At 39.3% G+C, this 22,298-nt stretch overlaps 1 protein-coding gene across 6 annotated transcripts in view; it reads right to left on the reverse strand.

The window, feature by feature from the left end:
- Positions 1-22,298, reverse strand: part of DYM (dymeclin) — a 198,948-nt gene that overhangs the window by 55,811 nt on the left and 120,839 nt on the right. For 3 of the 6 annotated variants that reach the window (XM_031059634.1, XM_031059632.1, XM_031059631.1), the window contains 2 exons: positions 10,385-10,487; positions 1,483-1,536 (listed from right to left, as the gene is read on the reverse strand). In XM_031059634.1, the coding sequence (XP_030915494.1) occupies positions 1,483-1,536; positions 10,385-10,487 (157 nt within the window). The remainder of the gene's footprint in view (positions 1-1,482; positions 1,537-10,384; positions 10,488-22,298) is intronic. The other 3 variants (XM_005424193.3, XM_031059633.1, XM_031059635.1) reach the window with 1 other exon arrangement.

A 22,298-nucleotide genomic window follows, 5' to 3' on the forward strand; every position in this document is an offset into this window, starting at 1 on the left:
GTTTTGTTTTCCTCTTACCTTTCCAATTCTTCAAAACTAGTCACTGCCAGTAAAACTATCATTTATTATATTAACCTGGGCCCAAAAAACCTCCATGAACAAATTTCAAGAACTGCTCTCTTGAGCTGAATAAAGTGGAAATTGTAAGGAGATGAGAAACAGCCTTCTGAGGGCTGACAGCAAACAAACCAAATAAATGGTTTATCTTTTAGATTAAATCACTTTTTACTACATTCTATCCTATTTTTGAAATACATTTGGTCACAAAGACACTGCATCAGTTCTGATAAACACAGAAGTTGCTGACCACTGTGCTGCTAAATGTTCTGGAAGCACAGAGCAGCTGCAGCCTGAACACCAAAAAAACAAACCTTTAACTGAGATGTGGAAAACCCAAAACTCACAGAAAATAATTGTAGATGTCTATGCACAGAGGCATTTGCTCCAAAATGAACTATAAGCAACAGATGGTATTTTCTCAAATTTTGAGGCAAAATGCTCTTGATGGAAATATGTGAAAACTGCATTATCCAACTAAATAAAATTTCCTGAAATATTTATGAAGCCTTGTCTATTTTGGGACCAAAGTTTATTTTGTATAGTCTGGTTCATAAAACTCAGCAGTGACAGACAGGGAGAAGATGACAGATTACTGCTGAAAGACAGTGAAGCACCTGGGTATGTTATACATCCATCCCAGATCCCTCCACTCTTCCTCACCAAAATCCTGTTTGTGATTATAACTGGTTACCTATAATTTACACTAAGTTTTCTAACAAACTTTAATTAACTTATCACACTTTAAGATGGCTAATATATTGCAGAAAAATAATTTTATATATCAGAAAAATTCCACAAAGCTTTTTCCCATGGGAATGTAACATGACTCTTCCTATTGACTCAATTTATCAAAATCTAGAAGATTAGTACTGGGATGGGAAAACTTGTCATTATTTGTTCAGATAGCGTTTTTTGGCTGCATTGAGTAAGCATCTTATTTCTCTGTGAGTGCCACAAATTATCTGCTGGTGAGTAGACGAAAGACCTGCCTTTGGGAACTGCAACATCCATTTCCTCCACAGTTTATCTGGGGAGAACATATATACTTCAGATAATGAGTCCTATTGCAGTGAATAAAGCAAATTGAACCTGCAATGTTACAATACATTTTATTTTCTCTAGAACAGGACGGCTGTTTTTTGTTATTACCAACATTATCTTTGAGGTCAAGGGTTTGGGTTAACACACACACAAATGCTGGAGTGGAACAGGCTCTGTACACACCGTGCCAGCTTGATAGCAACAGAAAAATGCATTGGAACACAATGTCTTTGGAGAATATGTTGTTCAGTAGTGGGCCACAGCTCACCCTGCTTGGGCTCCAGCCTGAATATGAACAAGAGCAGCTCTGGAAGAGCTCCACTACATTCCAGTAACATATCTGAAGGGCAAATGGGAAAAAAAAAAAAAAAAGTATCTTACGTGTCTCAACTTTGTTTCAGAGAAGTGAAGGCAATCAGACATCTCCCAAAAGTGCTGGGGATAACAAATACAGGAGGATTAAACAATGGCAATGTATTAGAGGCTTGTCTCCCCAGAGCCTTCTCTTCCCCAGGCTGAACACCCCTAGTCCTCTGACTCTAACTCAGAGATTGTTACGAATTGCTACTTTTTGTGCAAAGTCTGGGTTATTGTTTCTATAATTAACCAATTCTGGGGAAGAATCCCTATTTATGAAAACTGACTTAGCACATGAAATATGCAATGTATTCCACTAATTCACTTAGTTCCTAATCAACAAAGAAATGAGAAAATTAGGAGAAATAGCTGATTGGAATGAAAGGGAATTAAAAGTTTATCTTTTCAATTACACCTGTGAAAAACATTAGGGTGTCCATACAATTCAATAAAAATGAGTAACAGACTCCTAAATTTCTGTTTCTTCTAAATACATTCTCTAAATTTTCTGAGAGGTTTTTCAGGAAGGTATTTCACAAAGAACAAGAATCCACTCTTGTCAATGAGGATAAACAAAATGTAAATTCTCCCTTCTACATTTCTTTAATGCTGTTTTCAGGCCAGGTGATGAGGAAATAATTTTTCAGTAAGTGGCTTATTTTGCTCCATGTGATACTTCATGAGCAGCAGAGAGGAGCCTACCCTTTTTCAAAATCCAATTTTGGTTTTGGATTTCTGTCTATATTAATAATTTTTCGTATCCAAGCCTTTTTCTTATGCACTTCATACCAAGACAGTCTTTTAATATGGTTGACTCATTCCCTTTAAAATACTCTCCTTGCCTTCATCCCATCCCTCAGTCTTCTGGCCGCCCACACTGCCAATCAGCAGCAGTTGTGTAACATTACAGGTAATATTAACAACAGCCACCAGTGGGAGAATTGCCCTCGGCATGACACTGGGAAATGCTGCTCAGGGGGCACGAGAAGATAAATTGTAAACTGATGAGATGAACTTGCTTCAGTAACATGGACACAATGTGTAATAAATGTGACTCTGCAGAGGTAGAAAATGGTCCCAAATTACACGACTGTTTAGGCTGGAAAAGCCCACGAAGATGGAGTCCAACTATTCCCCCAGCACTGCCAAGGCCACCACTGACCCAAGTCCCCAAGTGCCACATCCACACGGCTTTTAAACCCCTACAGGGATGGGGACTCACCACTGCCCTGGGCAGCTGGGCCAGGGTTGGAGAGCCCTTCCCACGAAGACTTTTCCCTGATATCCACCTGAGGCTGCCCTGGCCCAGCCTGAGGCCGTTCCCTCTCCTCCTGTCCCTGTTCCCTGGGAGCACAGCCCGACCCCCCCGGCTGTCCCCTCCTGTCAGGAGCTGTGCAGAGCCACAAGGTCCCCCCTGAGCCTCCTCTTCTCCAGGCTCAGCCCCTTCCCAGCTCCCTCAGCCTCTCCTGGGGCTCCAGCCCCTTCCCCAGCTCCGTTCCCTGCCCTGGACACGCTCCAGCCCCTCAGGGTCTCTCTTGTCCTGAGGGCCCAGAGATATCCCCAGCACTGGAGGTGTGGATGTTTCAGTTCAGACAGATTTGAGCAGCATCTCCACAGGTGAATAACTTCTTCCATTATTTTATCCAATGTGAAGCACACTATCTTCCTCTTATAGCATGTTTCTCAAAATCATGGGGTCTTGGTTCACCCTAATTTCTAGTATTTTCTTTGTCTTTCCAGAGCCAAATCACAGATCTCTGCAATGAACGAGTCTAAAGATCTGTGTTTGGTTACTTTTTTAATAACTTCTTAGTACCCTTTGGTAGTAATGGATGGCTTTTTTTAAATCAACTAAAAACATACAAAAATCTCACTGGTTTTTCTGTAAATGTGCCTGTAAAATATGAAGAGGAGAAATTGGAAATGGAAGGTACAACATGTTCCGCCAATATCTCATAGAGAAAAAGCAGCACACAGAAATTCCAATTCCAGTTAGATATTTAGTACCAAACAGCCTAAAAGGTTTGGTACATACTTTCTTCCTCATCCATTTCCTCTACTTTATATGGCTGCATGTTTAAAAAAACAATTACTGGGATGTTTATAACATATGGTCACATACTTATGGTTTTTAAGCACTACATTTTTCAATCAAAACCTTGCGCTAGGAACACCAGAAAATTGTTTTAATGCATTGTTGAAATAGATTGCTGCTATAAAAATAAATCCTACTCTTTGGAGAGCTACTGCATTAGGTTGTTCTGTTTGTCTGTGGACGTCTGACCAAGATGAACCATCCAGGTGAATAATTGGTTTCTGAGAAACCCTGAACAACCCACTCATGTGAAACAGGCAGCAGGAAAAGCATCTAATGACCAAATCAGCAAAGAAGGGTGCTTTGGGGATCAGTACTGCTCCTTTTTTCATCCAAACACTTCAATACTTGCCATTAGTGCGAATAAAACAAATGTTGGTTTACATGTCAGTAATAAACAGTTTTATAGAGAGGCCTATGAGGGCTTTATCTTAATAATGTATCACATTTTCTATCTACAGCTACACCTAAGACCCTTCTAAAATACCCAGGCTTCCAGTTCTCTCAAATGCAACCCAATTAGCTGTACAGGAGAAAAATCAGCTTACAAAGTTCTCCTGTTTAACTTATGGAGCTGCAAAGGAACCCCAAGATCTCATCCTTTTGTAAGACAAGGTCTTACAACTTCTTCAGTTTAATCATCTTTTGTTTTAAGAACACTCATTTAAGCAGTCTTCTCAAAAAACATAGGGTTTGAGTGCAGATTTTGAACAAATGCCATAATTTATACCCTTTACTGCAAAATAATGACAATGTACTAAAGCTCTACAACTATTAAACAAGAAAAAGTAAAAAAAAAATATTATCATGTTTTGTTTATTTCAAATGTTTCTAACAAGCAAAACAAGGGGTTTTGAAATTTAGCAGGTGTTCTTCCACTTATTGGTTTTCCTTTCTCACAAACCTGAAGAATGAAAGATTTTCAATCAGATGATCATAAGATGCTACTGCCACAGTAAATGTTTTTTCAAACCGAATGAATTTTCATCCCTATTTGCCAAAATAATGAGAATTTTTAAGTGAAATAAAGCTTAAAACCATCTGTGTAACACAAATACCAGACACCAATGGCACTTTTGTGGAAGTCCTGGGTGATGAAAGACCAACATCCTATTGAAGGATATCATCTTGATATTCTTCAATGTATTTAATGTAAAAATCTTTCAAACACAAGCAATGCATTTGTAAAGATATAATAATGCAAAAGCCAGCTGCAAATAACTATTAGTACTTCATAATAATATACAGAAGTTTAAAGAGACTGAACTTCACCAACATATTTTTTCACAGGATTTTAGGATAGTTCTTCTGTTTAAGGATAATTTATGCAGCATTTTCTTATGAAAGTTTCAATTCATTTAAAGGAAAGAACTGATTAAGAATTCAGACAGAACTGCAAAATTCAGCTATTACTCAATAGAAAAGCTTGCTTTAGATTTGGGTTAGGTTGGTTATTTCAGTCTATTCTGAAATAGCTATTTTTTGGTGATATAAAAATAGGGGGATTAGGTAGGAGTAATATTCTATAAAATATAATTCATCTGAAGGAGGGTATGACTAATATTTAGAAAAAGTATTTTTAGGCCCTCTGCTCAATACTGGAGACAGGCAAACCCAAGAATAACCTGATATTGAAAACGTTACTTCATCAGCCATCAAGTCAGAGTAATCAAAAAGAAGGTATTATACTGCAAAACAAGGTGACTCTCCTATTAAGTGCAACTTGAACAGCTAGAATCCACATACTATTCAAAACCCACCCAGTACTATATTGCTTTACCATATGCTTTCATTAAACAACACCCTAATAAAAATTCTCTTGTATAGTCACATTTTAAGTTTATTCCTCTAGACAACATGAGAAACTAAAAATTCACACACAAAAATGAAGTTTTTTAGACTACTAATGATGCGTGACTAAGACATTAAAAAAAAATCTTACTGGGTTTCCTGATGCCATTTTGAAATGGAAGAAAATAGAAACAACAAAAACACTGAAGAGACCTAGGCAGTGCTTTGGGTGGTAAGTAGGTGAGTTCTGAATTTTAAAGAAAGATTATGACAAAAAAACCCAAAACAACATAACAAAACTACCTTCGTCACTCCAGTATTTGACAAATATGGACATATTTCAGTCAGCAGTCTTGATTTAATTTGGCAAAAGTTTCCCATTCTGCCAACAGTGTATCCAGTTCTACATATTTTGTGAGTTCTTAGCAGTTTCCACCGAGCAGTACTTTACAGACTACCAGCTGAACAATGTTAATTGCATCGCACTAACTCTATTACAGCCCACCAGTTTACTTGGAAGTAGGTTTAATTTCATTTCTGCATCATTTCTGGAGTCATCAGATGATTGCAGGGAAGACTTCCCATTTCTTTGTGATAGCACACGTTTATAGGAGAACACTTCTATGTGATGGCAGAGCTCTGCATTAAACTGCTCTTTAGATAATTAAAAAAATCAGATAGAGCTGCAAGATACCTCATGTAATATTAGATAGGCAAGCACAGAACATATTATAGGACCTGATGAACCTAGAGGTCTTTTCCACTCCAAATGGCTCTATGATTCATAGAATCATATAATCCTAGAATGATTTGGGCTGGAAAGGCTTACAGATCATCTCCTTCTAATCCCCTAAACATCACAACATTTATTTAAAGGCCAAATTGTTCACGTCATTAGTGAATAAAATACTGGCTTTTATCATACTGGATTAAAAATTAACTTCTCTGCACGTAACTGAAACTAGAACATTAATAGATTCTAGATCTGTTCCATTATGCTTAAAAGACAGCACCTACTGCAGTTCATGTACCTGATTTTACCTACTCTTTAGCAATTTCAAGTTTCTAAGATAAATATGGAGCTCTTAATTATAACAGGCAAGTTTTTCTTAGGAAGTAAATGACGCAGGGGAACCTTTTTACATTTCTTGAGGTACAGAGGGGAGACTGGGCTGGTTCTCTCTTGGGGAAACTCAAATGAAGGACTATTTATGAAGTACTTGGAGGTTTGAGTATAATCAAATGTAATAACAAGATATAAGCTCCCACCCCCCCAAATTTCTTTTTTGTTGAAACCACTTTTGTAATACTATTTTTTAATAACCCCCATAATGGCCAAATTAGAGGGACCCCAACTGAAGTCATTCATCCCACATAAAACAAACATTGCTTTTTCTTCTTAGCTTTGTTTTACAAGCTACATTACTTCCAGATGACGCTCGAGGGGCCTAGGAGTTTCAAGAGTTAGATGGTTAAACAGACAGCTGCTTTCTATTTACCATATAAATCAGGGAAAAATCAAAGAAGAATCTAAATATTGGAATTCATTTAGCCCATTATGGAGCACAAACTGAGGGGGAAAAGAAAATAATACAGAAATCTCATCATCCAGATGCAAAGTTTAATTCTGGTTATCAAGATGAGAGAAAAACTCATCAACATTTGCAGAATTCCAGCCCTCCATGAAAGCCAGCTTTGCACAGTGGATAAATTTACTGGATTGGGAAGGAGTCATGAAAAGTCAGCTCTAATTGGGATGTCTCCAGTACCACAGGCTTTGCTACTGCAGACTTTATATATATAACTACACATCAAAACATGTAGTTTTATACATATACATGCACACACAAAGCTCATTACATTTGCATTTTTTACATTTTTCCCTTTGAGTTACCAACATGCTTTCATTTTATACTAAATAAGCCAAAATCCAGATTTTGGACAGAGGATTGAAGAATGGCTCTCCATATATTCATTAATGTATCCATTCATATGAAAAGTTTGATATTACTCTACAAGATTTTTATCCCAAATTTCATCCACCATTGACATGCTGTTTAAATTACAATGCTGTGTATTAAATAATTGAATATATTGCCACTAAGTGGGATTATTTTTAGAATTTTTCCTAACACATTTAAACTTCATCTGGCTAGAACAATTTTTTTTAAACCCAAAATTCAGGAGGTAAGACTCAAGTGATGATGTCTGGCAAACTACTTGAATCTAATACTATACCTGCATTTAATTTTTAATTTCCTCAATTTTTGCATTAAGGAAACTGGTTTTTCTCACATCAATAAGAAAATGACATGAACTTGCCAAAAATCAAAATTTTCTCTCTTCTTCTTCATAGAAGGAGTTAAGGAGAATCTCTCATTACCAGCTGTAGTTTAAAAAGCAGGGGAAGCACTCAAAAACCATAAAGAATACTATGAAATCCTTGAAAAGAAACTTTTGGTGTAGATGGTAACTCCAACAACACATCTGATGTGCTACTTCCCTAGAGAAGTTAGCATGTCTCTATTTATGCTGTTAAGTACCTCTGATTTGATAAATTACATTAGGCTGTAATCAAATTACCAAGAAAATAATTGATATGTTTACTTAAGTAATATGTCTTGATTTGAACTAAAAGAAGCAAAATTCTCAATTATTTTATTACCAGTTTTCTTGTTTGCTAAAAATATTGGAAAACATGCTTTCATTGAATGCAAGAAAGTAAGAAAGATAAACTTAAGCCGACTCTTCCCATTTCCAATTGGATCATATGTAGTATTTCAAAACAGGTCAATGCTGCTACAAAAACAACGACTAATAGTCTAACAAAGGATTGTGTCTAACAATTAATAATAGTCTTAGCAAAGGATTGTCTTCGAGGCAATAATGACGGGTTGGTTGTCTCTGTCCTGCTGCCTTCTCCATCCTGCTCCTGAATCCACCACACTGACAAGAGTTTATCAGGAAAGGACCAGGACACTGGTCCAGCATCAATAAATGAAACAAGTTGCTCTTTTCTCTTTTAAAAACCAGAAAAACCCCAGCAAGAACAATATCAAGGCCAATGGGGTCAGATCCTCATTCCAGTTCCCAGGTCTGCTGTTACACCAAAACCTGATGGCAGACTGCAGCAGAAAACTCACAAAAAGAACATTAATAAACATGTAAAGGTAGAACTCAGTATATTCCTACCACCATCAGTGAGTATAAGCTTAGGGACTGTGTATTGGATCAAAAACTTACTAGAATATAAAGAGTACTACGGTTCAAACACACAGAATTTAGGACAACATCTTAAACAGCACCTAGAATACTTTTATGTGATTTAACCCTTGGATTCGGGTTCCATGCAAATTCCCATTTGGATTACAGAGCACAGTAAGAAAATGAATAATTTCTAAATTAAAGTGAATGAAAAAATGGTGAAAAAGGCATTTTAAAAATACATATTTGGTCCAAACAGAACCTGGCAAGAGAACTGCTTATTAGGCAAACCTCCACCTCTCAACAAACAAACCTGTGCAGAGCAGGCAATACTGGAATCACCCTTTTCCTTAGCTCCACGCTGGGATACAGAGGTAAAATGTGCTTCAGGACTTCTGACATTTCAGTCCCCTCCACTCCTACACTCCTCCTTGTTCTTACACACAACATAAACACAGGTTTTCAGAAGCAGAATATGCTGAAGTGATGAAATCTGGCCTCAACATTTTTTAGTCAACTGCCTATATTTCAGGCTGAGCTGTAACATGAGCAATTTGGAGAGTAAAAAGAAAGGACCAGAAAGCCATGCCTTAACAGTTTACCTTATTGTTTCAAAATACAGGCCATGAACTTAATTTACTCTCCCCTACACCAATCTTTCCAAGGGCTCTCTTTCCCCCTTCCATCCCTACATCATACCAACAGTAAAAAGAAAAAAAATCAGTGGAGTATCTAAGCCTCTTGGCTGTACTCCAGGGAGCTTTCCCAGCTCTATCAGCTGCATTGTTCAGCTGTTTCTGAACATAAGGGGACAACTTCATACAGAAAGCCTTTCCCCCTTGGCCTTTCCTTAACTGCAGCATTGTTTACATCCAGCAAGTTAAAAAGTTCAAAAGCCATAAAATATTTTTCAAGCATTTTTTTTTAAGCAAGTATTCTTACATATCTTAAAATACAGATCTTCATATCTATGTTACCACATGCCTATGTGTGCCTATGTGTTTTGCAGAAATGTGCATCATGTTGTTTCCTTATTTAAGTCATTAAACAATTATATCAAATTATCTTTTTAGGTATTTTTATATTTAATACTAGAGTAATAGGATATGCAAAGTCTCAGGCAGGCATATTATGGATCATGCATTAGCCCTGAAAATAAAACAGTTGATACATTTTCATCCTCAAAAATCCCAAGCAAATGATAAATCAACTTTTCTTTCCTGCACACAGTACTGCAGCGAGGGTTCAAATGAGTACAGACCAAAGATACTTCAGGAGCACAAAGATATTATTCAAGTCCTCTCAAGACGTCTCCTTCTTCCACCCAAAGCAGAGATTTCCCAACAAGCCACGCAATTAAATACAAAATTGTTGCCTACTTGTGGGCATTGGCTCAGCAAACTGAAGGGAACTGTAAGTATCCATGTATTCAGAACATACTAATTTACCCCATGACTCCAGTACTCCCTCAGAGGCTCACTGGGAATTGTTTTCAATCATTTTTAGGCATTTTAAGATTCTGTGGATGCTAAAGCCCACTTCTTAAAAATGCCATTTTCAATGGTGTGATTTAAATATTCTGAATTACAAATGGCTTGAAAAGCATGAGTTGACAGTTAAGTCTCTTCCTTCTGCATAGCTGTGGTTTTGTTCTGCCATTTCTAAGTGTAATTCTTGTTTTTTAGAGACGTTTCAGACATGACATCATTCATACAGGTTCCTGTATTTTGATGTCGGTGGTTGCTCAGCTGCCACACACTGAGAATTCTTTGCAGATTTAGGGACGTATGACTTGAATTCCGAAGCACCCATAACAACATTCATTTTGATACTCACATAATCAGGAAGTGGAGAGTCGTTTGAACCCAAGGAACCTCTCAAGGACTGCGTGGCTTGCTCCAGAACTTTGTTGTGTTTTTTAGACAACAGAGAAAACAGACTGGGGGAAAAAGAAATTAAAATAACTTCACGAGAGTGTCCTGAAATAGTTAAGATTGTTCAGAAAGGAAAGGCGTCTTATTATATACATAAAATTTTTAGAATGTAATGCACAGTTGTATTATTTATTTATTTATTTATTTAGCATCTGGGTAAGTAACAGCAGAGTTTGAATCAGAAACATTCTATACAATATATGCTCTGAAGAACATTTTCTGTTCATTATTAAATTCTTAAAAGTGATATTGTCACAGAAGGAATGGCATACATGCATTTTTAGTTCATAAACAGTTTGTGTTCACTAGAATGCAATTTTTAAGTGCAGCACCTCATGCAATACACTGTAATATATACTTAAGTATCTCATATATTATCCATTTTAATAACCTATTGCTTAGACAGGAGAAATCTGAGTATATGATAAAAGCTTTGTGTATTTTGAGGCTGAGTTATTGCATTTTACTAGTACGTATTATTTTCAAATTTATTTTAGCCTAAGTCAAGTGAAAAAGGATTACGTTAGCTTTATAATCTGTTAAATCAGAGGTCCATACACATACAGAGAAATAAACATATTTTTCTTGCATTCTGGAAAAAAGCAGGGCAATGACACTCAGAGAGGATGGTGTAACCTGATTTACAAGGAGAATGGTGGAAGTAACAGCAGTAGGCAAAGACCATCAGGTAATGCTCAGCAGCAGCAAGGAGTCCGACACTCCTCTAAAGCCCTGGGTAGCTCAAACATGGCTATTAACTAACAGATGAACCCATCCCCATACTGGAAGAGCTTCTAAGACCATCGAGTCCAACATTCCCCCAGCACTGCCAAGGCCACCACTGACCCATGTCCCTAAGTGCCACATCCACTTTTAAATAGTGGCTTTTAAATCCCTCCAGAGATGAAGACTCCACCAGTGCTCTGGGCAGCCTGTGAAAGAACAACCCCTTCCATGGAGAATTTTTCCCTAACATCCATTCTAAACCTACTCTGGTGCAACCTGAGGCCATTTGCTCTTGTTAGGTGTCAGATGTTTTTAGGCTTTCTGCATTTAAAAACATCATGTGGATTTCTTTACTTCTTTTTGGAGCATTACAGGACTCCTATCAGGATTTCCAAGGATGACTGTGTGTGTTTTAGAGGGTGGAATGGCTAGGTTGTCATGAGCTCTTGTCATCCCATTGCTAGTCAAGAATCTCAGGAAAAGGCTTTTCCAACACTCCTCACAGCCAGGAGGAATTAGTTACACTAACTCACAGCTATTAGTCAATACCATTAGAACATTCCATGCTAAAAGGGGAAGAAGCAACACAGAAATTAAGATCTATTGGTAGCTTTCCACCTTTTTCCCTCTCCCATATTCTATTACTGCACTCACAGACTGAAATTTTTGTTCAGATCAATAACTGGATCTGCAAACTGGTCCTTGGTAGAAAACAGTAGCACTACTTCTGCAACCATGGGTATCTTTGAAGACTCAGATTTCAGAGATACTGTCATCAGCACCATCTAGTGCTGTGGAGACAAAATAATCAGTTAAAACCAGGCTGGAGATGCTTATGTGGGATGCAGCAAAATCAGGTTAAATCTGGTGTCTGCTCCAGAAGATAAAGATAATTTCACAAAGAGGAAGAGTTTGGAATAAAGCATATTTCCAACTAGTAGATTCTTCTCCAAAACACATACAGCATTTTGTCTTTAAATGAATTTTAAATATAAACAAGGAAAAGGGATCAAGATTTTGAAAGTGCATGTGTCCAATGCATATAGAGAAGAAAATGAACATTCAGTGGTACTCTGCATGGAACCAGAACAGCAAAAAGTAAATTTATTTATTCCAGTAGAAATGTAGAGAACTGGAGAAAAGCAGAAAGGAAAATAATGGACAAATTATTTCCTTATATATTCCTTAAAGGGTTTTTTTTTTAATTATGTGCATTATAAGTAGAGTTTATCGCATAAGGGAGATCTTGGTGGCTGATTTCTAGTTAAAGAGCAGCAGTGCAGAGGCTTTTGTTGTCTTTCCCCTTGCAAAGTTCTGCTTCCCAGCCACAAACTCATGTCCTTCACACCATGCTGGAACAATTTTTTGTGGGACCAGTGCCCATAACACAGATATCCAGGTTAGAAAAACTCAACACAATTCTCTCCTCCATCCATTGGTAATCCTTCTCTAAGGACCATCCCTTAGATAAGCACAAGGACAGGGATACATGGCAGGATTTTTCATACTAAATTTTTCATAATAAAAATGCATAGAATTGCAAACTCAAACACACCCACAAAAACACTACAGCAAAACACAGAAAAAAAAAAAGAAATCAAGGCCAGATATTGTGATTAGGAATGGATTTGGAGCTTCCTAGGAAATACTGCTGCCCCCTAAATTGGTGCAAAACTTCAATTCTAAGTCATTCACTTATTATTGTGCCTCTGTCTCCAGCTCTGAAAACCACCTTGATAAATATCAGACTAATTTTTAAAGTCTCAGCACAGGGTTAGTTATAACCCTCAAAAGGCATTTCTATGAAGTTTAGCTCATAAATATCTTTCATCACCACAAATGCTGCATTCTAGAAGAGTTGCTTTATTTTGCAGCAGCCATGTCTCCAGCATATGTAGGATTTTAAGCTTGATTTTTATTTTCAAGGCACGAATAACGCAATTTTAAAAAAGCAAAAATCCTTTACAACAAGGTTGTTCCCCTCCTCACAACAAGGTACAAGGTCCAGAAGTGGAAGCTGTGACTGTCTCCCAAATTTCCCTCATGTGTCTTCATCACACATCTATTTTTGCCCAACTAAAAGCCAAGTTGAGATCAAAAAGAGAAATATATGTACAATGTGGTCACTAAGGGCAGCGTGCACAGGCTGACAAGAATATGGATTTTTCTACCGGAATATTTGTCCTCTTTCATCCACTCTTCTCCATCAACTGTCAGGCAGGCTATGGAGCCTGACAGCCCTCCAATTTCACCCATTATGGACTTTTCATAACAACAAAGAGCTATGTCCAGAACAATTAAATCATCTTGGTACCCCTCATCTGAACTCCTCTCTCCCTCACATCCAGGCCAATGCATAGTGAGCACACATCCAGGGCAATGCACAGTGAGCAAAACAGCAAGCTGGAATAAGAGCAAGATGAGGTAACAGCTGGCATCTGTTAGGAAGATTAAGACCATCAGCTGGCATTATCAGGAGAAATTCCTGGCTGTGAGGGTGGTGAGTCCCTGACATGGGGTGCCCAGAGAAGCTGTGTGCAGCTGGGAGTCCCCAGGTCCCTGGAAGTGTCCAAGGCCTAGCTGGACAGGGCTTGGGGCAGCCTGGTCTAGTGGAAGGTGCCCCTGACCACACACAGTGTGAGCTTTAAGGTCTTTGCAACCCATTCTGGGATAATGTGATCTATTACAGATCATCAAATCGCAGCAGCAATGAGCTCAGCCAGCAAGGAAGACTAAAGGCTGAACAACAGTCTCAAGGTCCTGTGGTTGTTTGTTTTTAAGGAATTTAAAACAACATAGATTTCTTACCTCCCTTTACACAGCAGGTTTTAATTTAACTCAGGGCTGAACTCCAATAAATGAAAGAAATTAATACAGACTAAATAGTAATGGTTGCTAATACCAATTAATTGATTAAGTGCTATTTGCACACACAATAAAATGCAAACCAGTAACATATGAACTTAGCACTTTCAAAAAGTCAACTCCACAAAGCATGCAGATCCCAAAAGGAAAAAAAAAAGCCAATATGGAAACTCATCTAACAAGTGCCTCAAAAAGTCTAATTTACATCAGTTTGAAAAAGCTCATAAAGTACACTTTTCACATCAAAAAACCCCAATGTATAAAATGCAGCTTTTATAACTAAATTTGGAAAAAAAGATGTGAGAATTAAAATTAAAAGTTGAAAGGAAATCTGAAGTTAGAATTCACCAAAATGTTTTCTGAAAGCTTTGAACAATGAGAAGGAAAGGAAGCAGTGTACTTTACTTTAAGGAAGTGAATAGGATGCTCCAGAACAACAACATGCCAGTTTGTCCTGAGCATAATACTGGAACAGTGATTGTGAAACTCATTCCAAGGAGGATACCACCAACACTAAAAAATATACCTTGTCAATGGTCTTTCAATGAGACTGCAAGAAAAATAAAGCACAGTACCCCTGTTGTAACAGGCTTCTACAAATCATTTATATGACTTTGCTCCATGTGAGATTTTTTTTTAATTAATACAGTTGAATAATAAAAAGTAACATGGGATGCATTATATGAACTGAGACATCCCAACAGTCTGAAAAATATTCTTAATAGTTCCCAACAGGAATACATTCTTGGGCCATCTAAATAACAAAAGCTGATAAACACTTGATCAAGCCATCAAAATACTTTCAATATACAGAGAGAATATATAAAGTGACTTATATCGATATACATCAAGGGTAAAGAAATGTCAATGGCCTGAAGTTGTGCCAGGGGGGTTTAGTTTGGATATCAGGGAAAGGCTCTCCCTCAGAGGGTGCTGGCACTGCCCAGGCTCCCCAGGGATGGGCACAGCCCCGAGGCTGCCAGAGCTCCAGGAGCCTTTGGACAGCGCTGCCAGGGATGCACAGGGTGGGATTGCTGGGGGTCTGTGCAGGGCAGGAGCTGGGCTGGGTGATCCTGGTGGGTCTCTTCCAGCTCAGGGTATTCTGTGATTCTATTAAATACTACAATTAAACTTTGCAAATGGCACAGTCATTACAGGAGTGATAAGTAAAGAGAAAAGGCATTTTAATTAAATTTTTCTTACCTTTTGAGAAGTTGGACACAAAAATAAACTTGCTGAGACTTAATGCAGCAGCAAGCAATCCCAGCTGCTCCCTAGGTATGAAGGATTTCACCCTGGAAGCAGCAGCTAAGGATGACCAAAGAAAAAACAGCTGCCTATAATGCAACAAAGCTGCTGAAAGAGTACCTGTCTTTGGTTTTAACAAAAATATGGCCCTTCATGACAAGAAAGACATTGAGGCACTGGAGCATGTCCAGAGAAGGGAACAGAACTGGGAAAGGCGCTGAAGCCAGTTGGGTGTCTGTCTCTTATTCCAGATAACAAGTGATAGGACAAGCAGAAATGGCTCAGGTTGTGCCAGGGCATTTAGTTTGGATATCAGGAGAAGTTTCTTCATGGAAAAGGCTGTCTAGCCCTGGCACAGCTGCCCAGAGCAGTGGTGGAGTCTCCATCTCTGGTGGTGTCTAAAAGCCATGTGGATGTGGCACTTGGGGACATGGGGCAGTGGTGGGCTGGGCAGTGCTGGGGAGCAGGGTTGGACTCAAACTTAGACATCCTTTCCAACCAAAACAATTCTATGATTTTATATCCAGTAAAGTTGTGCTGTGCAGCAAGTGCCCCTGGCATCCTGCGTGAAAGATTTTGAAACAATTGTATGAAAATGCACAGGATCTAAACCAGAAAACATACTTCTCCACGAAATTCTTGAAAACTCATTTATTCAATGGATTTGAGATGAGTGATTTGACCAAAAAACCAAAAATATGCAAATGGAGAAAGGAAGTTTGCTTACACAGTATTCTACAAGATACCAGAATAAATAAAAAAAAAAGAGTTATTAGAAACTTAACTATCATTACATGGGCACCCTTACAAAGGAGGTTGAAGCTCGGCTCAAGGTGCAATAAATTCCTATTTGCACTGTCAAAGCAATGGCAGAGAGGGAAGAAAAACCTGGGAGGAAAGAAGACAATCTCAATACCTAGGGTATGAGATGAGCTTAGACTGATGGTGTGATACAAAGAAAGAGAGGGAAGCCTGAAAAAAGTGGCACGGATAGAAACAAACTGATGACATTAGCAGAGGAAAGTCAGATAGTGTTATATGACAGCAAGAAGGGGTAAGGATTGGATTTCTCACAATTCAAATCACTACTGAGCTTCTAAAGGTGAATTTTCATTTATCTGGGTATCTAGAAATATTCTGTATATGCTGAGTTAAGAACTACTTGAAGACCAAAGCACCTCTCCACAGAATTTATTTGAAGTTTGGAAACTCAGATGTTCTGAATTTTTTCTGCTCACTCTCCTAGTTCAGCAGTGCTGCAAACAAACTGAACAACACCCAAACACAAACCACTATCTGGTAATGGATGTTCTCAAACAATTCAGCAATACTCTATGCTGCTTTTTCTCACTCTTCTTATATACATGCCAAATGTACTATTGTTCTCTGTTTTAAAGACTTAAATATAAAGCCTTAAATATCAAAACCTTGCTACACGAAAAATACTCCTTTTAAACAAAAGGATTTTACAATGAGACAATCATATTAGAAAAAAGCTCTAAAAAGATTTTATTTTCAAAACCTGATATCTAAAAGTTAAAACCATACCTTGATTTCTGTATATGTAAGGAACACTCCTTGGGTTGACCTATTTTTTAAAAAGGATTACAGCAAAACAAAGTGTGTGCTGTGGCACAAGACCTCTAGACATGGATATGTCCCAGCACAGACGTCTCCAAGCAGACAACCTGAAATGCCCATCTGGTTGAATAAAGGTCTGTGAAGGGTCATACCAGACATCAGAACAAAATAAATGCACTGTGCTGCTCCACTTGAAATACAATAAATGCATTGTCCCATAGACCTGTGTGGGGGACAGTTTGTAAGCAAGTGCCTGTCTGGGCAATGGAGAAGTGCTCTGTGAGCACTTAAGGAACCCAGCACTGGGAAAAATCCATTTAGTACAAATAAATGCAGAGAAAAATCCCTAAGTCCCCTGTGCTCATGTCTACTAAAGAGCCCTTGAGGCATTCTGCATTCAAATTATCCAAGCTACAATGGCACATAAATAGAAATAAAGAGAGACAATAGCCATGGAGAACTCCAAGGCCTTTGCAGGGCCATTTACTCATAGAGGGGCACTGCTCTTATTTATTTGAGACCAACTCTAAAGCCTGGGAGACATTTAGGATCCCAGGAAGCGGAATCTAACCAATTAAAATATTAAATAACAGAATAAACAGAAAGTAAGAACGCACCTTATATCTTTCTTTCTAATCTTGTAAAGTGAACCATGACTAAATTCTGCTGAATAAAGATTTGCTATATTTACTATTAGGTCCATCTGGCTTGTGGAGATGATGTGAAATCAAGAGACTCACAGTGCGCAGACATCACAAATATCATGGATGTAAATAACATGGCTAGCATGGGCCACACTGGTGGACAAAGAGGGTTCAAGGGATCAGGGAATGAAAAGAACTCCCAGACAGTACAACATTCACACGAGGAGGGTATTGCCATGTTCTGATTTTGCTGGACAGTGATAAGACCTTTTTCTGCTTTTCTTATCTTGTGCCTTCTTAAAAATATAAGTTTGTGTCCCCTTGGAAACAGCTATGTGCCGCAGCTGGCAGCTATTTCAGGGCAAATCCCAAACTATAGAACCTCTGAGTGATTTGGGTTGAAAGAGATCTTAAAGCCCATCCAGTGTCATGTGCAGGGACACCTTCCAGGTTGCTCCAAGCCCCATCCAGCCTTGGAAACTTCCAGGGATCCAGGGGCAGCCACAGCTGCTCTGGGCATCCTGTGCCAGGGCCTCACCACCCCCCTGCCCCCTGCTTTTAAATAAAGAATTTCTTCCTAATACCCAATCTGAACCTGCCCTCTCTCTGTTTAAAGCTATCTTGTTGATATCTGGTCATGTAAAAAGTCATTCACCTGAGCTGCTCTCTGGCATCACAAATGGTTTTAATGCAGCCTGGGTAAGAAAATTATTTCTATCCCATCTCCCTGTTAAACAGCAAACATAAAAGGCCACTCTTTTAATTCTACAATCCTAAACTTGATCCTAATAAATTATATACTTCAAGATATCTTCATGACAAAACATCTTATTAATTTTCGAGTACTCTTTTATCTGCCACTGCTTACATATGAGCAGAGATCTGTAAGTCATGTGTTATAAAGCCATATCAAATTCTGTCTCACAGAGGATAACATTATTATTTAGAATATTGTTATATTAAGTAGAAAAACAAGAAGTCACCATACACTTGTAGATTTATAAGCAAAATCAGAAACAACTTAAAACAATTAAGGGAGGCTTTGCATTAACGAACAGGATTTCCTGCCAAAATGGAGTTAGAAAGACAATGACACTAGAAACAATATGGAAGAAAGGAATTTGATGTGGCAAGACAAAAGTAAATATTTACAAAATAAGCCAAGAGTTTAATTTCCAGAGACCAGGAAATGTATTTTTCAACTGAAGGCATATATTGTTCGGCATCTCATGGCCACTTTCCAGCCAATGTTGGGAAATGGATGCTCCTATTGCTAGAGAAGTAAAAGGAACAGAAAGCAGTAAATTCCTTCCCCTGTATCTTGGTACAGATCGTTTTATTCCCCTTTTGTCTGACATGCCAAATAACATCCTTGTAACTCCACTTACAGGGCACAGGCGGGCTAGGACCTAACTCTAGGATGCATTGAAGTAGAAACTCAATATGCAGACTGTGATATACCATGGACTGAATTCCTGCACACAAATCCCACAGAACGTGATCATTTTGACTTGACAGGGCAGTGCTTTGCTGAGCACCATCTCTCTCCTGTACTTCTCAAGAGAGTGGCAAGCAGGAAACTAAATTCTGAAAAGCTGAAAGTATATGTCCAGTATAAACAGAATATGTATTTGCAAAGCTCAGATTAAACACAAGGCTTATTCTGAGCTAAAAATCCCCAAATCTGTTCTAGGTGTCTCAAGGTATGCATGTAATTCCTTCCAATGATCCCTGTGTTTGTCCTGTTACTATTTTATAAGAATATCAAATGGGCAGAGCCTGCAAAATTTCAATTTTATCTACTTGCACTTAATTCAATAAGGGTAAGGGTCTAATGGCTGCTGAGAGATGGCATTTGCCTTGAATGAGGGCAAAGCTCTGTGGGTGAGAATCAGGGGAAATTGCTTGAGAAAGCATCCTGAACAAAACTCTCACCCAAAACCCTAACAAAGAAATTACAACATGAAAATTAGAAAGATACTGCTGTTGTGCAACCTAAGGTCCAAATCCCTTTCCTTTGAGCAGCTCAGATTTGGCACAGCTCTGCTGAAACACACTGGCTGTGCAAGCACATTTGTATGTATTTGTATGTATTTGGGTGCGTGCTACACTTGGAAAGAGAATTGCTGTGCCCTCTAAACTCATTCTGACAGGAAATAATCTGAGTCCACTTTAGGAGACAACAGACTCATTCTGCTTGCAGAAGGTCACAGGGTATGGGTGTTGCTAACAGCCCTCTTTGTTCTAAGATCTAAGCAGAACATGAGCCTGGAGTCCTGGTTCAGTACCCGGAGCCCTCACGGCGCTCACCTCTGGCACCACCCTGTCCTTATACAGCCCCGTGGGCTCAGCGAGGGTTTGGCTTTGTAGTGCCCTGGCACAGCTACAATGAATTAATTGCAATCTCCTGTGAAACTTGGAAATAATTTCACAGAGTCATAGAATGTTTGGGTTGGAAGGGATCTTAAAGTCCATCCCACCCCCAGCCCCCTGCCATGGGCAGGGACACCTTCCAGTAAAGCAGGTTGCTCCAAGCCCCATCCAACGTGGCCTTGAACACTTCCAGGGATGGGGCAAATGTTCGTGGAAATCTCTAAAAATCTCAAACACACACTACAAAGCACCTCCCACTATCCCAGGCTGCTCCAAGCCCCATCCAGCCTGGCCTTGGGCACTGCCAGGGATCCAGGGGCAGCCACAGCTGCTCTGGGCACCCTGGGCCAGGGCCTGCCCACCCTGCCAGCCAGCAATTCCTAATTCCCAATAGCCCAAAATCTGTCCCTGCCCTCTGGCCCTGGGAAGCCATTGCCTGGCTGCTGTCCCTGCATGCCTTGTCCCCAGTGGCTGTGCAGCTCTCCTGGAGCCCCTGGAGCCCCTGGCAGGGGCTCTGAGGTGTCCCTGAAGCCTTCTCTTGTGCAGGCTTTGACCTAACTTCATAAAACTTGAATTCCGGTGTCGAAGCACAACAAGAAAGAAGTCCCTAGGACAACCCATCATATGCTGCAGACAGAGAATGCTATTTTTGTCTTATGCCTTTGTTTCCCTTCTCCCTCCTTTCTCTTGGTCCCTGTCCTAAAGGTCTCTTTGACCTGTTTGCTCCACAGGAAGCAGTTTACTGCTTTCCTCATGGACTGACCTTGTCTTTGGCCAGGTGTCCTTCCTGATCACATCTTTCTCCCTTCACAGTGATTCTGCTAGTGGGCATGGAAAGCCTCTAGCTGTCTCTCCCTCATCACTACAGTCTGTTTGGTTATCCTACTGACATGAAACCTCTACAATTTTAACAAACTGGAAACATTTTTTTTAAGAAATAAGGAAAATCAGTTGGATCAGTCAACTTCACAATAAAGTCATTGCTAAGGACACTACAGAAAGGACCAGAAATTCAAACCTGACATAGGTGCCACAGCTAAGATGTTCTCCCAAACATAATTTTGGATGCAAGGACTCCCTTAGGAAAACAATAAGGCCACTTGTAAACTTTCAATGCCCCAATAAGGAAAAAAAAATTGCAAGATAATGCATTTATATCTGTGCACAACTTCCATAACTGTTTATAGTGGGTAGCAATCTTTTCTTCCCAAATCTGTATTTACAAATAATTTGTATTTTCACTGTGAACACTTGTGAACCACTGAGAACTTTTATGAGTATCACGGGCTGTAAAAAGAACAGTTATTAAGGAAATGAGCATTTTTTGTCTTCTGGATAAAGTTAGATGGCATGTGTTCAGTATGCCTGAGGCCACACAAAGAATAAAGACAATGCAAAAAAACCCAAACCAGTGAATAACTCTACATTCAAAACAAAGCACAATGAACAATCACTTAATTAAAGATTGTGTTTCACTTTTGAAACCAAGACAGTGAATTAAACTTTTCATAAAACCTTAATCTATTATTTCCTGAACTTTGAGTGAAATTCCAATATTGATGAAGTAAATTTTTATTGTAAAATATGCATAAAGCATAATATATTGCATGTATTACCACCTCCTTCAATGGAGTGCCTCCATCCATATCATGTTAGTGATTTTGGCTCAAAAATCTCATTTTACTCAATTTCCAGACATGAAAAATTTACAGTTTGAGCTGGACTACTATAAAGCTGAATTTGGAGCTGAATTTTAATCATTCCCCCTACACCTTCACCAGGAGTTTCGCACAGGATGTTCAATCTTGGTACACAAACTGCAATCTCCAAGACATGTGTATTCAAACCAGTACACACAGAATTTCAATTTTCAAATTTTGCTCATGCATTCCTTTCTGAATAAATCATGCCAAGCACAGAATACCTCTGAAGGAATAAAGAAGAGAATTTTAGGTATGGTAGTTGATGATGAACTCAAAATTCACACTACAATATCTGGTATCACATTATCCAGACAGGCTCCAGCAGTGGCCCATGGAAACATCTGAGGTTTAACAAGGCCAAGTGCTGGAGCTGCACCTGGGTCAGGGCAGCTCCAGGATCAACCCAGGCTGGGGCTGAGCAGAGGGAGCAGGAGCCCTGGGAGAAGGAGCTGGGTGTGCTGTGGGTGAGAGCTGGGCCTGCCCCAGCCTGAACCCCCTGCCCTGGGCTGAGCCCCAGCGTGGGCAGCAGGGCAGGGGGATCCTGCCCCTGTGCCCCTGGGCTCAGGTGAGAGCCCACCTGCAGAGCTGCCCCAGCCCTGGCTCCAACAGCACAAGGAGCTGGAGCTGCTGCAGCCAGTGCAGAGGAGGCCACGGAGATGCTGGCAGGGCCGGGGGC

This window comes from Geospiza fortis, unplaced genomic scaffold (assembly GCF_000277835.1).
Source record: "Geospiza fortis unplaced genomic scaffold, GeoFor_1.0 scaffold488, whole genome shotgun sequence".
In the NCBI taxonomy this organism is placed as follows: domain Eukaryota; kingdom Metazoa; phylum Chordata; class Aves; order Passeriformes; family Thraupidae; genus Geospiza; species Geospiza fortis.